A 20582-nucleotide genomic window follows, 5' to 3' on the forward strand; every position below is an offset into this window, starting at 1 on the left:
TAAATGTATGAGCAGTTAAACAATTAAATATTGGAAAGAGGACGGAACAACTATATTTTCTCTCTTTTCTCTATTATATATAATCGGAATTGTAAAAGATTAATTCTCTCGGAAAATATATTAATCGGTGATTGATATTTTAACAAGATATGTGTAACAAATTTGTTAAATTTATGCCAATTCTCTTTCTCTTTCTCTCTTTCTGGAAATAATTATGAGCGTTTAATAAAGGTTTGAAATTAAGTTCGTGAGAAGATATGAGAATCGCAGAGATAGTCTTGTTCTTTACTCGCATCGATGGCTAATATTTTGAACAATTACTAATTAACAGTTAGAACAAAACTGTCAGTCCTTTCGCTCTGACGGCTTTATTTTTCATTTCTGAGCTCCTACTGCATCTCGTCCGCCATTGCTTTTAAATGTACAACTTCATCCTTTCGGCCGCTTCATGCATCCGGAAACGAGACAATAAATAAGAGAAGATTTTCGATAAAGAATACGATCGATGCAATAAAATGCACACTGCGCGATTCAGGAGCATGCAAATTGTATGAACGCCGATCAATCACGGGACTCATCTTTAGCTTATAATTCCATTAAACGTTCTCGCATAGTCTTTGTCCTTTGCTAGGATTTCAATTAACCGCGATATTAATTATACATAGGAATTGTGTGAATAATGATTTGACGATTTTGATTATATAATATAACGCATTAACCGCTCACGGCAAAATCCGGTTTGAAACCCCTGCCCCTATATTGTATTATCAATTTAGCCGAAATTTCGCCTGTGTACCATGATGAACGCTATTAAATTTATGACCAAATAGTCTGACGGACTGATTTATGAGATAAATCGAAAATTTTTTTGTCCGAGTATCAGAAATCTGCCTTTTTTTAAGCTTTGTATTTTCTCGCGAGTTTGTATTTTCTCGTAGATATCTAAATTGTCGGTCATTTTCTTTCATGCGGTTACAAAAGGTTTTCTTTAGCCGTGGCACGTGTTAATCAAATAAGATTTGTCTGACGCGAGTATCGCGCGCGCGGCGTATCGAGAAAGTCGAAACGCTCGCGTCGTCTCGCCACTTTATCACTTATGGGTGTAACACACAACCTGCCGGAGAAAGCAACGACCAGTTTGTGTACGGTCTTGGTCCGTGGATTTTACGGCGGCCGTCGGATCGTTGGTTTTTCAAGCGGGCTATATATTTCTCCTCCCCGTGTCGCCCGATTTTTACGACGATAGCCAATTGCGAACGTTCGATTACATCACTTCCTCGCCATTTTTTTCCCGCGACGTCACGCCGCCGCGCGCCGTGTCGTTCAACGATGCATTAACGCGCCAGCAAAGTGATTTGCGAGTTCGTAGATTTTTAGGATCTCAGATTCGCTGTTTTTGCAGGAGAATTTACGGTACTTGCGGAACTGATTGTCAATAAAATTGAATGCCACGATACGAAAACTTAAATATTAATAGATGAAAATGCGGAACTGCATTTACTTGCCACGAAACAGCGCGCGTTTTCTATACGCGGTTTTGCGCAGATTGCCAATTAATTATACTCACATACCCGTTAGGAGCTAATTAGCGCCTTCCGCAACTACCACTAAGCCTCTCCTTGCCATCCCCTGGCTCGTTAACTCATTCTCGTAAACCCTCGAGTTGTCGTTCCTTATATATTATTTTCCTGCGTACCGTTCTACGAATCACTCTGTTATTTCATCTTTGGATGCGATCTCGCGTTTTCGCTTAAAAATCTCGAATAAGATGTATGTATTTGATTCGCTGAGAAATTTCGCCGCGATTGAAACAACATCGCATGAAATATACTAAAGGTTGCTTCTTCTCTTCTTTTCTTTGTTTTTATGGCACCTGCTTTCCTCTCGGGTGCAATACGGCCGAAGATTAAAATCGAACAATGAAAATAGTCAGTTCGGATAATGTAGCACAAATAAAACGTTTCATCAGGAGTGTGTAATTGTGTGTGAATGTCCGCGGTATTGGGAACTCCGTAGGTACGTTACGCCCAAAAGAGCTCTGTGCGGATCAATTCCCTCTGCGAGAACTAAAGGTCGCGATTGAAGAGTAAAATCTCGCTGGAGGGCAGTCTTTTCGATCTCCGCGGAAACTTGCAATCTTTAAAAGGACGACCGTGTACTAATGGATACGCTTCTTCGATAAATTCTTGTCGTCGCGCGTCGTTTGCTTTCCCAATAAATTTGATTCGCCCGTGGAGGAAAGCACGGCATTCGGGCGAGTGTCACGTGCGTTGGCGTTGAAGGCATTCGCCTTTCAACGCGTACCTATATAGTGAAGAAAATCGTTATACATCTACGTGAGACTGCCACTGCAAATCTCTTTTGTCCCGCGAAGAGTATTTACGTGCCTCTCCCTTTCTCGTTAATAAAAAACGAATTCCGCGTCTTTGGCGGAAGGTTATTATAAAATGCCCAGTAAAAGTGTATCAGCCTGTCTGCCTGGTGCCGCCACAACGTATAATGAATTGAATTGGCGCACGTAGCGCGCGTATACGAAAATCACGTAGTGCCGAGCCGGGCACACGTTTTGAGAGCGGAAAAACATGCGCCTCGTCGCGCCGAGGCGCATACGTATTCGACGGCAGATTGAACGCAAGAAAAATTATGTTACCGCGCCCCGTCTGGCGTCGACAAGCGTGCGTGGCTCTCGTTGGAATTAGCGCTTCTCCTCCTGGCGCGTACACCGTGGAATATAAACGCCATGCCAAGAATTTTTTCCAGTTTTAGACCGCGCGCTTTCATATCTCAAATATTTAATTTTACGTAATAACGTTTATTTATCCGGTATTTATTTTACAAGTAGAAGCGAGGTAGAAAGGGAGTATATGTGAGTTTAATGAAAAGAGCAATTGAGCGATTCATACGGATTATTACCGAAATCTTTGCGAATGATAAACAAGAAGCGCGGGGCGGAAAAGAAGGAGGCTGGCGCGGTCGTCAGTCGACCGGATAAATAACGTCGAAGCTCGGGGAAACTTGGACGACGTGAATAATTGGAATTTTCCAGAACGGGAACATAGCGTTGTAAACAGGCAGCAGAATGCGTGTCTACGTGTCTCCATAGAGATTTGCACCGCGTCGTCTGGGTAAACATCGCCATGTCTCGTCTCGAGGAAGTTTTTGATGACGTCTTGCGAGGAAAATACAAAGTAGATTCTACCGTCTGACGCGCGAGGGAGAGAAAGTTGTTTAACACGTCGAAAAACCCACGAAAGATTTCGCGATCTTTCCCGGAATGGCATTGGAGTTTGTCGAATTTTTGTATGGAAAATTTGAGATTTTGTGGCAACGAAGGAGATGGCGAGAGACTAAATCGAGTAGATACGAAAATCTTACGCACAAGAGCAATCGTGCGCACATCCGGCTTCAAAGAAAATCGTGTGAACACGATCGGCGAAGAGCTTTTATCTCGCTGGCTAGGTAATTACCAGCGAGAAAAATATTATCGGGCGCATGCTTAATTACCGCGAAAGTTGAATGAGGTCGAGAAACCGAGCGATATTACGTCATCGGTAGAGAAGTGGTCGGGCAATTAATTACTTAACTCTTTCACCGCGAGATTGTGAGAATTTGCGTCTTTATAATATGTTGTGTAAGAATTTCATCGATCTTTGATGCGCGATATAGTCATATATAATAACGCGTGTTTTTCATCAGCCCATAGACTTTTGCGTCTAAAAGTGATCGATCCCCTTGCAAGGCCCAGTTTCACAAGTGTCGGTTAACTTTTAACCTTAGATTAACTCACTTTTCGTCTCTTTCTAAGGGGAAGGGACGTTAGAAGGGAAGAATGAGTTAATCTAAGATTAAAAGTTAACCGACACTTATGAAACTGTCCCTAAGTGAACGAACGTTATTTGCAACTAGGTATTCCGATATTTCGTTAGCCTGTACAACGATGCGCATTACATCTCGTATTTTGTTTTTTTTTTCTCCTGGGTCGCCGTGTTTTTCGTAACAAGGCTGGCTGTATGCTCGAATGCGTAACTTTCGCGAAACTGAGCCCGCGGCAGAAAAGCGTAATGAAATATGAACTCGGGATCGGAGTTGATACCGCGGCGTGCGCGGCAAGGGTATCACGATTCCACTGTAATGCATTTGCGTAATTGTGAGCCAGGGGGAAAGAAAATGCGGAAAATATTAGCCGCATCACACCGAACTTTCCGCTGTGTACGTGCGGATTTTATCAACGAAATGTGGTACGCGGCATTGCACCGGCGCGGCGCGCGCGTGGAAACTTTCGCAATTAGCAGTAACATCAGTAGTCGCGCATAATTATATTAAAACGGTACACGACGGCAATTAATTATACCGTCGGCTTTGTATCAGGAATTTGTTATATACCAGCCCGACGCGGACAATGTTGGTTCGTCTACGAATTATGACGCGATACAAAAGACACCCTCTGGTTACTGTCTTTACGCAAAATTCCTGTTTCGCTTTCTATAGACACCCGACGCGACAATGGATCGCGGTTAACAATTTCCACGTTTCTAACGTCAATGATAGCGTATCAGATTATTAGCATTTGAATCGCTAACGAGATCGGTAGTATTATGTCAAGAAAATTGTAGCGCAAACTGTGATTTCTCTGGAAGTAATCCGATATTCGAAACAAGGCGCAGATCTCAGGAAAATAAAATACTGTGAGTGGCAGGTATATCGATTAAATTAATACCACAAGTGAGATGAAAGAGTCGCTGAATTTGCTACGGCACATACGCGCAAGGAAAAGTATTTTTTTCTGATTATTCTTCTTGTATTATGTGAGATATATGGATTATTATTAATCGCATATTATGGAAAGAGTTTACATATTAGAAAGTATCGGTGTGCAAAGTATTACACGGTGAATCATAAATTTCGCTGTAAACGCAGAAACACGTCATGAAAACTTGTTAGTTCTCGTTAACATTAATCCCGATTTCTCCCACGGCTTGTTTACCTTTGCTTCAAATTAGTTGATTTACGTGCGAAAGTTCAGTTACATTAACGTGAAGTAGAAAATGTCAACTAGTATCTAATGCCGCTTGTAGATGAACTAACATTTGACTGGGCTCGAAAACAGTAAACGTAATCATCTTAATTCTTGGGAACCTTTAATGCTAAATTGACGAGAATTTAATTAGAAAGTACTAGTTTTGATATCTTCGAATTTCTAAATACTTTTCTAAAGACTCGTCCACTCGGACGTTCTCTTTTCGAACATTAAATTGAAATGAGTTGTCAGAAATCATAGCGCACTGTTAGCGTGTCTATTTTATTACGAAATAAAAACCTTCGCATATTTTCCTCGCGGGTACAACTCTATGATTAACGCGTTTAACAACCGATACGTCAATTGGTACATAAAACTTGGCGCTAGATCATATTCAGGGAATTGTGTATACATATCACCGATAAAAAGTAAATTAATTTGCAAGTATGCTTGTAACGGCTGGTTATTGCGATAACTTGCGGGACGTGAAATCTTTAGTTGGGTTTCTGCGAAGTTAATCGAAATCCATGCGAAATTTATTAGAAACATTTAACTCGTTCGAGGCAGCTCTTGGCCAGCTTTTCTGGAGCTACTTCTCGAGGGAGTTATCCCGTGTCGCGACGTTCCCGCGCACATATATAAGATGCGGCTCAACGCTCGATAGACCTTCACGGCCCCGTACGAATGAGCGAAACTGAAATCCGATCTCGGCGACCCTCTTCCCGACACGAGTTCACGTTTCTCCATCCGGGATGCCGGAAATCCACCCCTAAATCGACGCGTGGCCTCTTTCTTTCACAGTGTCCTACCTCCTACCCTCGGGAACGACCTCTTGAACGGTGCCGTAGTTTCGCGCCGACAAGCAATTCGGCTCTTCTCGTGCAACAGGTAGATGTGGCTACGGGCCAGCTGCTACCCCTATTATGCATAATTGCTCGAGGGTGGAAGGAGAAGTGGAAGATTCTCCCGTGGCAATCGAACGTTCTGTGTCTCTCGCACTGTCTCGCCTTTTGTTACCAACTTCTTCCGGCGGACAAGAACATTATCCCCCGTGAAAGCAACGGAACATCCTTGAGAGTTTTTATAACTTAAGAATTTAGAGTCCCGAAGGTTCACTGTTCGAATGGCTCGGAATGTATTAAAAATTTGAATCCTAAGATTGATTTCTCGCGACCTATAATATTCGAAGGACTGTCAGTTGCTTAAATTCTGACTCGCTGTATTATTCGCCGTTTAATTTTATTTATTGATCGAATTTTTAACGTCATTATTTATTAAAACACTTCGATTTGCGCGTCAATACGACGAGCGTGTCTGCTTGTCGCTTAGCTCTTCTTTTCATATTTTATCTAATACCTACATCTCTTCATTCACCTTCTCGTTCTCCTTGCTTTTCGAAGCCGTCAAGAGGAATCTCTATGACATAACGCACACTCCAATATGTCCCGTCGTCAATCAAATGCCGTCAACGGATTCTAGTGCTTTTGAGATATAATAATACGTCCGTCCGCGCGATCTATCGTCTGTGTCACGGGTGAAGTACGACGTGAAATGAGGGCTATGGAAATTCTGCGCACCCCCGTTGATCTCGTCATGGTTCGGTATTATGTTTTCCATTACTTTCAAGTGCGCTTACTTCCAAGCTACGAAGAAAATATCGACTACGAGTAAATTGTTCCCAGATGTTTCTCGCAGGATTCTTATTACCCTTATTTTTTGCGTTTCAAAGTTTCGCGTTATATGAACAACTACATTATTTTCTATGCGAATAGTTAAGTTGTAAAACAAAAGGTAAACTTTGTGAAATTCTAATAGACCTGCCTTGGTCTTCGTTGCATTCCTTAGAGCTAAGTGAAATTGACGTAGATAAAAGAGAAATATAAAAACTAAGAAATTCAGAAAAGAGTGCAAACGAATAGGGGGGGGGGAGGGAGCGAGATCCTCGAGGATGAGCGAGAAATAGAAGAGCCGCCGGATGTGTAGAGGTGGAGGAAGGAAAGTCAAAATGAAGGGGATGAGAGAGCGGCGAGAGGGGGGTACGTATGCGGTGTACATCCCGCCACGATAGATTTCTATATACGTACATAGAACTGTACATGACGCCGGGACAGCTCTGCCCGATATATACGTATTGCAACAGCAATTAAGTTTTACGGGCGTGCATCCGGAGAGAGACGCCTGTTTCGAACGCGTTGAGTGCCAGTCGTAAAGCCGGCTGAGGGGGCAACTGTGCAGCCTGTTTATCCCTTTTCCCTTTTACAGCGCGCCGAGATACACAGGCATCTGGGATGGATTCGGTGCGTCGGAAATTGACGGAAATACGGATGATTTTAGTCAGCGGGAAATTACTAGATAAAGTAAAATAAAATTGTAATAAAATTGCAAATCTAAAGGGAATTAAGGACTTTATGGATAATTCCAAGAAATATATTTAGTTGAGATTAACATACAACGAGTATGCTTAAACGATAACTTAAATAGGATCAAATCAATAGATTTACAAGCATTCTAATATCCGTTATCGTTAAAAATAGAAATTTACTAAAAATATATAAGATCTATGGTGTGTACAATGCAGGATAAATGAAGGAGAGAGGATAATAAATTCACTTAAAAAATATAGCTGCGAAACATGAAGAACGATACTGCTCCATCGCCCGTTTTATTACGATCATCTTGTTCCTTAGAACAGGCAAGATTTTACAAGGGTAAACGCTTAAACGAAAATTAATCTCGCTCCGGACTGTTTATTAGCATAAATAAAGGGGTGTATTCTCGAATATTAAACTCGATTATTAGCCCCCTCCGCGCGCGAAGAGTTACTTATTAACGCGAATTTTATACTTCGTGGAAAGGAACTTGTTGCGAGTGGAAAATCCATTCTCTCAGCCGCCATTCTCTCGACTTGCGCGAGATGCAAATTGCGCGTGATTAATCGGACGTCGGGGATTTTGCAAAAACCACCGAAAGTAATGAGATTTCGGCACTAGATCCGGTGCGCGGTACGGTTCACCTTTTTCGCCGATGTCGTCCCGGAAAGACAAACAGCCGGGGCCGGCTCTGATCGATCCCCGGGCCGAAAGCGGCAACGGGATTCCGAGTTAATTGCGCGCTCTAACACCTGTTAATAGGACTGACAATGGGGCTGTCAGGTATTTTGTGCTCGCGAGGTAAGCAGGGTTGTTGGCGCACGGCTCGGTGAGAGGGTGGTTCAACAGACGGTGGTGTCAGGTCGCATACACGACGAGCGAGAGGGAGACATGATGGCTAGAGAAACAACGGGCGGGGTACGTAGGTAAAAGAGAGGAAGATAGGTGCGAGAGTGCGCGCGCGCACCCGCGTGTAGGAGAGAGAATGAGATAAATACGAACAGCGACGTAGTGGGAGAGATAGAAGGAGGAGAGGAGATAGTTGATGTGCAGGTGGAGAGTTGCAATCTGTTCCCGATGGCTCCCGTACCGAGCTCTGCGGTTACCACTTTACAGTCTCCTCGCTTGTAAACCCACCTTATCCTCTATCCTCCGTCGCTCCTCACTTTCGCGATATCTCTCGATCCTCTCTCTGATCTCGGCTCTCGGTCCGGCCGCCGTTCTCTCCTACCCTCGAACCTATCAACGTCAGGGCAACCTCATCTGCTCACCTGTCCGCAAGACATTAACCGAGTTCAACGTTTGGTTTCCGTTTATATTCGACGCACGTATTTACACACTTACGCGTCGTTTCGCATGTGCACGTCGGTGCCGATTAATCGACGTGATGCGATCGAAACGTCGTTTCATTTCCTGCAGTTTTACCTGAAAAATGCTGGCCCAGAATAGTGCTTGAACGAGGTGATAGTCGCCTGGCGATATAATCAAGTTATTAAATTTTTCTTCGGGGAAAACCGGCTCGGGTATGACGTGTCATTGTGTCTAACAATAAGATAAATTCTACGCTCGAGTCGTTACATCATCTTTATACGAAACATTTAAGGAGATCGTCGGAAACGAATTATATTAAACACAAATTTAGATTAACGTTAACGATATTCGTCGATATTATTTTTCTGCTTTCTTCGTAGGTCGCCGCTTCTTTTGATAATCGATTAGCACCGTTTCTAAGCAAAAAAAGATACGAATTGCACGGTGATTGCAGTTTCGGTTTCCAGCGTAATTCGCATCGCTCGTACGGCTCGACCGCACGATCGCTTGCCGGTTATAAAATTACAGCGGCGCGATTGTAAAAACACAAACGTGGGTTTTGCGCGACGTTTTGATATAATAACGGGTTCGCCGGACGGTTGATTGAAAAACCGATCGCGCGACGTGGACATTAACGTACCTAACACCAGTGTGTGTTTTCACTGCGTTCAATATGGACGTCTATGGTTTCGTTTAGAGATCGTTACAGGGATGCCTCGTATATCACTGGATTACTATAATTTCGAGCAGCAGCGATGGACTTTTACGGCCGTTTCTCGGTCGAACCGGGCACATGGATATCCCCGCATTTTACGGCCCGCGCGAATATGTTTACGCGGCTGATGCTAGATCGGGATTGAACAAATAAAGTGCAAGAGTGTTGCGCGTATCGTCGGTTAAACGCATGAATTTCGGTACCGTGGAATGTAAGTGGTATGTTGTTCGTCGAAAAACACGAAAGTTTCCAGTGTACAAATCCTATAATTTAGTATTTCAAGTTATATACTTTCTATAAATGCAGTTGTAAGTTGATGACCATGACCTATTGGCAATACTTAAGATTCAAGGTTTGAATAAAATGATTTAAACGGGACATTTAAATTCAAGGCTCCGCTATATATTAATTTAGAATGACGTGCAAACATGGGAACATGATATAATCAGATTTAACTTTCATCAATATGCCGGAATTTTGAAATTCGAGAAATACGAGAACCGATTTTAGACCTGTCATTAGCAATTCTAGAAGAGTAAGAAGGTCGCCTATCGCGGTTCCAAGAAGATGGTCACGTTTATATTTTTGTGACGTTCTCACGGATGTAAAAACGGCTGACAGATATCGTACCTGTTTTTGCTAATTTTTATAATCTGTTTGGTTCAATTCTCTCTCCGTTTTCATTTCTCGCGAGAGGTAAACTGTTTCGAGAAAAAAGAGATTATTCGCATTTTATTTTTGCGTGTTAGTCGCTCTATCGATTTTAAACGCATAGCTAGAACGAATTTCTTTTTTGGAAAATGAATATCCAGTGCATACAAGCGTCTTTTTTAAATGTCTTTTTCAAGAATAATTTCTCCGTTGCTAAATTAAAGTTATAGGTAAAACAAGTGATATTCGTTCGTCACGTTACTCTTCGATATCGTACTAAAACGCGGCGTTGCCTTTTCGAGAGAATATTACAGTTTCCTACAATTTATTCATGTCACATGTTTCGCTATCGATTTTTTGATCACCGCTCTCTTCGCCCCGGGCTTCACGTTTATTCATCCAAATCGACCGAATAAGAAGGCGAAAATTGTTTCGCCGCAATTCATCGGCGTCTCTTCGCCCCGGGGGGTTGCGGCCGATCGTAACCCGTTCGAAAGGAGATATCGAGGCTCAGACTCTCGATCATCGTGGATCCATCGTTCTGCCGCCCGCGCCGGCACCGCATTCGCCGTAAATACGCGCTTGCATCGGAACGACGCGCCCGTCCTCGCCGCTATTTGCCCGCTGCCGATTGGCCGGCATCGTATACAGCGTGCCTCCTTTACGAGCCGCGGTAAAATTTTCTACGCTACAAAGTTATGAATTCGTTGCGGCGAACGCCATCATCACCGTCGCTACCGCCCCACGTCTTCGTCGCGTCATCCGCCTGCCGCCTCTTATTCTTCTTTTTCTGTACCGTTTCTTCGGTCTCCTCCTCCCTTGTTTCGCCCCCCGTTTCCACGCTTTGCGACGTCGTCGCACCGTTTGACGACTACATCGCGCTTTACGACACGCGATATCCTTTATCCGAAATATTATGCCCGGAGCCCGGCCTCTGGTTCTCGTACCTGCGTTGCGTCGACAGGCTACATACCGCGCGCTCGCATACATACACCGCGGAGTTATATTGAATCTCTGGTAAACTTTAATTTCGTCAACTAGTCGAGCCGAGGAAAGTCGGAAAGCTGTAAGAAGCGGAAAACTGTTTGTCCCGTTATGCTTAACGCAAAAAGGTCGTAGAAAATTTCAAGAACTTTACCTCGAGAGAAATTGTATCACCATATTTGAATTCTGACGGAAGTAACGAAGTAAAAAGGTAAAAATGCGAATAATTATGACATACTTTATCGCGACCGCATGCTACGCGGTGTTTCATTCGCATGCTTGAAATTTATTCTTTCAGAATGCAGAAATGCGGGATAGATAGAGCACGTTTACCTGCTAAACGTTATATAAAATATTAATTTATTTTTTCGACTGCTGTCGAACTTTTAATGCACGCTACGTGATTTTCACGAATATGAGTATGCCACTATCACCCGCGATTTCGTATGAATTTGTATTTATGCTGAGTGACCGAAAAGTCACGCGATTCACATTCAAATTGTTTCCGGAATAATTAATTCTGATTCGGGGGCAATGAAAAATGTACGCAAAGTGTGCGTTGAGCGTGTGCGTTTTATGCAATTAATTAATTCAGTTAAAAAGGCGAGATATACACTCTCTCGCGTGTATTCCGCGCGCGACATTCCGCCGGAATAAATATGTTTCAAAAGCTGTCGGGATATGTAAAAGCGCGCTGTCCGATGACGGGAAAACGTATAGCTCGGCGATACCTAAAATCGGAACAAATATCCATCACGGGAATTCGTTGCACTTTCACACGCGGCAACGGCGTAGGTGCACGGATGAAAGCGAGTGCAGAAATGCGGTATATATACACGAATAAAAAAAAACATGAATGTGTTTTTCCATTTTTCCCTCGGCGATGTACAGATAATTGTGACAAATATTTGCGAGTGCACGTTGACTCTACTATAATAGGCCGGACGCGGTGAGATCAATTAATATTAATGGTGTATCAGACAGCGCCGCAGCAAATATTAGAAATGACTGTTAAAAGCTTGCTCATATATTTATCTGCAATTTTCTAATGGATTCCTCGGTATTTTACTTATCTCCCGTTAATATCTGCTGTCTGAACTGATGCGGGGTTACGATTACAAAATCGCATTACCCAGAACCTTGATTCTTATAGATTACAGATATCGATTTTCTATTCGCGTGTCTTGATGACCGCAAGCTAGTCGAATAGTACAATCAACATGTGCTTTCATTACAATACCTGGAATTTTGAAATATTACTTTCCAATAGAAATTCCGTGGAATATTTCGTGCAAAAACTAATTGAAAAATGTGTTAGAAAGTAAGATTCTGCTATTTATTTTTCGAAAGCATTGTGCATAACTTTGGTTTACGCGGTATAGCGAAAAGCAAACTCGCGCCACTGGTAATCGCGTCAATCAGATGGATCAAGATTAAATTCTCACAAACCGGTTGCGATGTCACTATACGTTGTGACAGTTGCGCTTTTTCGCCATTTCCCGTAGCAGCTTTTTCCTAGTAGGTCTTAATATGGAAGTTAAAACCAGTGTTGCGGTACAAGACGGCGCTTTTATGGCTCACCAGACAATCATCATCTATTATTAATACAGCCACGTCAGAGTTACGTACTCATTATCGCATTTCAGTTTCGTTTCTTGCGTCGCGCATTCGCGTCATCGTTCGTTGCACGCGATCGAATCGAAAGTACATTTTGAACGTATATCTATTTCTTCCTTATGTAGACACATAAATATTGCCGTTAGATCTACGAATCCAACACGCAATCTTAGAGTTCTTAATTGCTTATTTTGGCTTTTTTACGCGCCTTAATTTTCTTCAGATCCTATTTTCTCAGTCTTAAAAACACTCAAATCTCTACATTTTTTAAATATCCAAAATGCTGTTTCTCAGTTTCTATGAATATTATTAAGGATCGGATATGACGTATACCGGAGTTGCGACAGCAAAAGGAGCAATGCCGGGTAAGAAGTGGCGCGTCACCGAGTTACTAAGTAAACTTTGATAGTTACTTGGATGTTGGGAAAATATATTTGTCCGGATATCAATATCATGCGCTCTCACAAACGCCGGCAAGTAGTGCAGCTTTTACCAGCGAATGACGACTCGTTATTGCGACGCTCGTCGAGAGTAATACTCGGAGAGACTCGTCGCGTTGCCGTTCGTCGTAATAAATATGATATCAACGATTTCCTCCCCAGCCTCTGACGGAGGTCCTCTCCGAGGCTCGAGGAGGAAGAAGGACGAACGAGAAGAGAAAAAACCGTTATCGCAATGTCGCAGCGCATGAGTGATTTTCTAATTAACTGGCAGCAGTCCAGTCCTGCGGGGCTCGCTTGATTAATACCGATCAATTGTGACACGTGGTGAAACGAGTTTAATCCCTCCGTCGATGACTGGCAGGAACGCCGCTGACACTTCGGATCATCGAGCTTTAACTTTCGAATGAGCGCCGATCTCGCGTCAGGCGTAAATAATCCTTTCGCGTAGTAATTGAATCGGTCATTCCGAAAGCGAGATAAGCTCTAAAGATTGAAATATCATTCAGATAAAAGTCAAAACCATTTATTCTCGAATAAAACGCCGTCTAGACAGCAATAATGTACGTACTACAGATGTTGTGTGTAGATTTGCGAGGTTAATTAATTTGACATATGAAAGGGGAATAACAAAATATGTATATTTGCACTCTTTTCCGATTATCCATAAATTGGACAGAGGTATATATTATGACGAGCGCTTAAAGATAAATCTGTTGGAACGATGACGATCGTTTAAAGATAAATCTATTGAAACGATGACGATCGTTTCACCGTACGTTTGCGGTGTAATATATTACGTTCACACTGACAATGATTTTTATGATCGCGACCGGTCGGCCGTTTTACCGTTGACTAATAGCGCGGCAATGTTTCCGCGGCCTGGAAAGCGCCCGTCGATAACTATCGTTCCCGATTTCCACCTTCATACCTATCGATCGTACGCCGTCCAGGAATTCTATTTATTAACGAGCGCGCAACGGGCCCTGATCGCGAACCGGACGTACCTACCGGCTGCCGTGTGCCGCGCGCAAGCGGATTCCTCAATCAGCTAATACTTCCTGTAGGAAGTTGTAAGAGAAACGTAAATTTCAGGAATGCACGAAATTTGCATGCAGGAAAGCCACTTCCGCGGCTTGGCTCGCGCTCGGTCGGCGTGGGAATGCGAGCATGGTGGATTGTTTTCTCTTGATTGTCTTATCCGTTTAATCCTTGCGCAACAATGATCTGAAAATTTCACACTAGTTTATAGATCTATCAGCCTATACATTCCCGAACTGCCGATAAGCAACATAGTGATGCGAAGATTTTAACCCTTTCCAGTGTTGACTAGATTTCACTCGGGTTTGTGCGGTTTTCCAAAGTCAAAGCACGTTTTCCAAGAGATACTCCTCTCTCGACAAAACTAAACCAACCAAACTCTATGAGAGACGTTGGGTAACTCGACCGACATTGTGTTAAATTTAATTTTCGCGCCTATAATAGTCCGCGAGTGATTAAGCCGACGTAACATCACCTCTATACGAGGCCGCACATCAGGCCATAAAGAGATTGTTCGATCGATTCAAGCCACGTCCATCGCCAATGTCGCCCTTCGCACGCGATTGTGTACTGGCGGCGAGCATCCTGGATGTCGGTTCGCGTATGGCTATATCAAACGCTGCTGCTACCTGATCATCATAAAAATTTATACGCCATCGTCCGCGATCATAAATTGTATTATCGAATGCGCACCGCTGCCCGTTCCTCCGTATCCCTCCCTTCACCCTCTCTGCGTCTCTGTCTGCTTTCATTCTACCGCGTCGGGGAAACCGGGGAGAATTTCTATTAAATATATGAAACCGATTCCGGGGAGAAAGAGAAAGATCTAAGAGAACGAAAGAAATATCAGATTTCATTGAACGAACGCGCGTCGTCCTCCACACGTTGCGCTGCGCTCGTACGATTCCTTTCCTGCACCGGCGTTATGTAAATTTTGCCCGTTAATGCCATAACGTAACAGAAAAGGCGTAATGGCAAATTGGGTTGCATTAATTACAACAGGTATCAACGGCGGGTTGTATTACCGTGTTACTCGAAGTCGTCGGGCAGGTGAAAGCAGCCGAGAGTATCAGTTTACGTTACAAATCACCAACGCACACACATAGAGACCATGCCGCGAGAAATCGCGTGGGGGAGAAAGACGGAGGATGTGGAGGTCGCGAGCGAAGGCGGAGGGCGAAGAATTGGAGAAACAGAAATAAAATGCAGGGAATAGAAATTGCAACGCGCGTGAGCGCGTTGCCATGCAGAAAATGCGGTTCGCTGAAGGAGACGTCTCACCCGGCGCGCGGCGTCGCGAAACGTGTGCGGTAAACTCGCGCGCGAGAGAAGCGAGCTTGTGTACGGATAATAACACGTCCCGCGATTGCTACGCGAAACCTTATATGCACGGAAACGCAAACTGCTCTGGCAATAGGGAGGAAAAACCTCCGGCGAGTCGCGCAATTTCGATCTTCGCCGAACACGTCGCCTTTACACTTCCGTTCCAGTGCATTATGCTTGTTATTCTGTCGAGCCGTCAGCTCGCGATGTTTTCCACGCTCGGAGCCTCGCTTGTGAAACGTCAAAATAGACTCCGAGAAATACAAAAGCAATCGAAGGAATGAGGTATTGTTAAAAATTCGCATATATACCAACCGATAGAAAGCACAATTCCCGCATTATATTATTAATTAAATGTCGGAGTACATTGCTCCATTTTTTTTTCTCAAAGCAAACGGGCGAAACGGAGATTGCGGCAATTCGGTGCGCACGGTGAGATTGATGAGGACATAATAATCGGTTTATAAATCTCATAAGGGACAGGAGAATATCGTGCTCGCGGGTCGAAAGTAAAAATAAGATTCACGGAACGCATGAAAATTATTGCGACGCAACGATCATATACCGCGTTAACGAGGATTTCCCACGTATGCATGGGGACGCACGCTCGGGTTTCCCGTGTGTTCCACGTCCCGTTGCCGACACGCGAGCGAAATTGGCGTGACGGCATGTTTTATCGCGATGCCTGAGATATCGCGTGCCGTCTTTTGTCTTGGCGTAGTACAAATCGCACGCGACGCTGCGGCACGACGCGACGCGACGATGCGTTTCGTCGAGCGAGAGACCCGCCTGCCTTTGGCACCCTTTCCTTTCTACTTTTTTCTCATCGTTCCGGTTCTTTTATTCATCGTTAACGCATTCCAGCGTGATTCGACGAGCGCAAGTAAATTTGTCGAGTCCGCGGCGGAAAGCCGCGATGATATACGTGCGTGTGCTCCGATATTTCGTTACCGACGTGAGAAACTTGTTGCGAATACAAATTACTTACTTGTCGCGCGAGACAAGCCGCAGCCCCGTTGCAGTTAATAAACTTTCGCGCGATTCGTCTCTCGTCCGATTCTCTTCAGTTTGTTCCGGGTATTATAACCGGGAGTGCGAAAGCCATGTCTGTATATTTGTATTGGTTGGGAGTCTTGGACCGCGTTGTCGAACGACGAGTTGGAAGCATCGCGTACGGTTGTTTGCGTATATCTCAACTTGCTTTTTCGATTTTTGCAATATGATCGTCATGGCGCTTGGGATCTAAAAATCTTAATCTAGAGTAAAGAATATTAATATTTTTCTTTTATTAAAGTCATGTTTGTGAATAATATTTTATTTAGGATACCCAATACATTTTAAAAGCTTGACGAATTAGGAAGTTCGATTTCACTCCTGCTCGGTTGTTTCGCGACGAGATTCCGGCGGGCCCCGAATTAACGTCGTTAAATTTTACGATCGCCTCGTCGGCGAAAACTGATTCCGTTGTAAGAAGAAAAACGTCCGAAGCCAGCACGTAACACGATGAAACACCGTCGCGGAGTTTCACGATCGGGAGAGACGTTCGTGTGGACGTCTGTGTGTGTGTGTGTGTGTGTGGGTGTATGTGTGTGAGGGCTGGTCTTTCCTACGGCGAAGTCGGAAAGAAACGCGGGGGGAGAGTAGGAGGGACTCGCGGAGGAGTTTTCTGAAGACCTTTGTCAGCGTTTGCCGTACGAGCGGTCGTAAGGATCTTTGGCTCACGTATCGTATTTACAATACCATCGGTATATCGACCGATTTAATGGATACGCCCGAGCGCATCGATATCGACGCTGATACCGCACATCACGACCGACTCTGTGCTCGACGAGCAGGGGGATTTCTGGTTTAAGCACGTTGAAAAATTCATCGGTGATCCGCCGTCTGCACTCCGTCGACGTTTGATTCCTGCAAAGGATACATACGTCGCTGGTCGAAGGGTAGCGTGCAACGCGGGATTCAGAAAGATTTTGCTATTCGCATTAACCCACATTATAGGATTTTAAAATTGGCATATAAATTCACATTTCGAAGACCCAAGGACGCGATGAATGATTCGAAGATCCGCTAATTCTACTGTTTACGTAATCCTCCGTCTAAATTTCCGCGTAAATATTTCAGCTCCTCGATTTTGGTCGCCCATTTGTGGATTTATATGTCTGGGACTCTGGCGAGTTTCCAGAATTAACTGTCAGAGCTAGCAGCTTCGTACCTCCTTCACTTAATTTGTAGTTACTCCAAGATGTACTATTCACATCGGAGCAGGATTTATCTTTCACATTTATTCGTACCGGAACTTTTGGACCAACTAATTCATGGATCTTAAGCTATTTTAGATTTTACACTGAATGTTAGATTTATCCGTTATGTTAAGATCCAAGTTTCATCTCTTCGGCGTTTGCGTAGTGTTAATATTTCGTTGGATTTACACGATGATCCGATCGGTAGCACGCGTTGACAATCGCCAGATAACGCTTTTAGGATTTGAATCCGACGAAAATTGATTTCGTCCCAAGTTTCACTCGCGTGCGAGCTGGATTACGCGCTCAGCCGATAATTAATCGCAGTATAGCCGAGCGACAGGGGAGCGATTAGCGTGATGCGTGCGCAACGGTAATATTCAAATCTGCTCGTCGTATGCGCAACAATGCTGCGGAATTCCGTCTATATTTGCCGGGATTAAGTGCCGCGCTCTGGGTTGGGATAGCAGCCGGATGATAGGCCGGCGGCCGGGATTCCGAACCATCGTTCCGTTGATGTTTGTACAGGCGCACGTACGGTTACGTTCGCCGGTTACAATCGCTGGCAAAAATGGTTTTTTTCGCCGATCCGCGCGTACGCCTGCCCGCGAATTAAAAATATACCCGAGCGACGAATTAGTTTGCACTGTCGGGCTTTACCACGAATTCGAGACATAATCCCATTTCGCGGCGCGGTGCCACCACTATTCAACCGCCATGGATTTCGTGAAACGTCGCGCTTGGAGCGAAGAAAAAAAGAATAGAAAGGGTTCACGTGAAATTAGCGCGATTGCGTAAATAATGACCGAGAAAACACGGCCGTGAGCCACTTATCTCTCATGTACAGAATATGGTAGTTATCCACAAGCGTCTTTGGAACTTTCGAAGTTCATATTGTCCTTTTTCCCCACAGCCGCAAATTTATACCTTTATTTCACGCGATTTTTACATTTACACCAGTGCACGCGAACGAAGACAGATATACATATTTATGTTTGATAGATTTGACATCCTTTAATTCTTCTCTCGCAATTGCATTCTCTTTGGCATTCAGCTTCTCCGCGCACTTGCGATTCTACTCGCGACACGCGACAAGAGAAAGAAATTTGCGCTGGGAATTTCCTTACGCGTGCTCTATCCCATTTGCATCCGGCTTAATGACCGTCGCCTGTTGTTGCCGAACGCGGAATCGAAGTACCATCGCGCGATCTCGGGCCGGGAGGAGCGGCAGATGTGCCGGGGAATAATGAAATTCGCAGGGAAAATCTGCGAGGCCGACGTTTCGAACGTGACGCGGTCAGTCCCATTATTTTATGCAAATAAAAGCGGAGAACGCTTGATTTCCCCGTGGTGTTCCGACGCTGCTGTTGGCATCGCCGTCCGCGTCAACATTGGCGTTGGCGACGGCGTCGACGTCGGCGCCGACGGCTAGGACGACGCCTGACGTCAGCCGGAGATACGATTCCAGCCGGGTTTACGGCAACTCCGAGTTCCGTGGAAACGGATATATAGACGACGGCTGGTGCTAACCAGTTGCCCTCGATTCCTCGACAAATTCCCCGGGGACCTCGGCACGTGTCAGGAACGCGTGTTTACGTGGTATACAATCCTCTACAGCTCTACACCGAGCGATCATGTACTTAGCATCGAGGATGCATCTCAATGATGTTCTCGAGTTGATTGCAATACCGAAAATAGACTAAGATTATCCCTCGACTTGATATTCAAAATAATCTTTCTGTCATCTCTGATAATTATTCAATTTTATTATTTATAAGTTGCATTTTTAATCACACAACGTTACACTCTTAAGTAACGTCCATTTGATTTATATATATTACGTTCATTATTTGTAACACCGATTACGGCGATTATTTAGATTTTTGAGCAGCCAAGCGTCACGCCGATGTTTCAATGCCGAACAGTATTACATTTCCGTCACGCTACAGTATCGCGCGAACATTTATGTCAATCATACAACATCGTAGCTATCCAATGGTGTCTTTTCTTCTCGAGACAATGGTCAAGTTCGCGCGTCAATAGCTAGACTTTCGCGTCTCGCGTCTTCGCCGTCTTCGGTGCGCCCACCGGAGCGTGAATTCGCCGATTCGGCCCGCGCATAACTTTCCTACAACTAATCCGCTGAGCATCGTATCGCGAGAGTTTCGCATCCGCAATCTCGTACTCACCCAGCGAGAGTAGCGCGACTTGGGCGCGATGAACATTGCGGAGCGTCGAGCGCATCTCCACGGTGTTACGTGCGTGATCACCGTGAGTGGAGGACACGCGGAGCGGGCAGGTAGAGAAACACACCGACGCGCCGGAGACCACGCGGAAACTGACTCCTTTCGATGGCACACTGTCGGTAGTATCCTCGCCGTCGCGGAGCGGAACCGAGCGTACGTACGTTGACTCTTGCTTTTGCCCGCCGCTGCCGCTGCCGCTGCCGCGGTCGCCTTTCGCCATGGTGGGAAGAAAGATAGCGGCCCCGCGTTGCACGCTCACGGCCAAACGATTCTCAGCGAGAGTGTTGGGAACTGGATACGCTTCGAAGTCTCGAAAATGATCGCGATTAATTGACGCATTTTGGGGAAAGTAGGGTGAGCGACCAATGTCATTTTTTGCGGTCTTCTGTCTTACATATGTTTATGTTAACAGATGAAATTAATATTACAATTTAGTATCTGATATCATTAAATTTATCATTGTTAATCGTAAAAATGGGACTGGTTTCGGACGTGCTTAATTCGTTTAATTTCTAGAACTCGTATAAGTTTTGTTAGTAACTTATCTTCCTAAATCTTGATCGCCCGTACTTGACTGAGATTGATCAGTGAAACACGCCGATCAGCTGACAGCTAAGTAAAGTTTGAA

At 44.4% G+C, this 20582-nt stretch overlaps 1 protein-coding gene across 1 annotated transcript in view; it reads right to left on the reverse strand.

Annotated features, from left to right (window-relative positions):
• Positions 1-20012, reverse strand: part of LOC112458945 — a 33320-nt gene extending 13308 nt beyond the window's left edge. The window contains exon 1 of the mRNA XM_025022786.1: positions 19898-20012. Coding sequence (XP_024878554.1) covers positions 19898-19952 — 55 coding nt within the window. The 5' untranslated portion in view covers positions 19953-20012. The remainder of the gene's footprint in view (positions 1-19897) is intronic.
• Positions 20013-20582: the final 570 nt, after the last annotated feature.

The sequence above is a fragment of the Temnothorax curvispinosus genome, unplaced genomic scaffold (genome assembly GCF_003070985.1).
Source record: "Temnothorax curvispinosus isolate PA1 unplaced genomic scaffold, ASM307098v1 QBEX01009388.1, whole genome shotgun sequence".
In the NCBI taxonomy this organism is placed as follows: Eukaryota; Metazoa; Arthropoda; class Insecta; order Hymenoptera; family Formicidae; genus Temnothorax; species Temnothorax curvispinosus.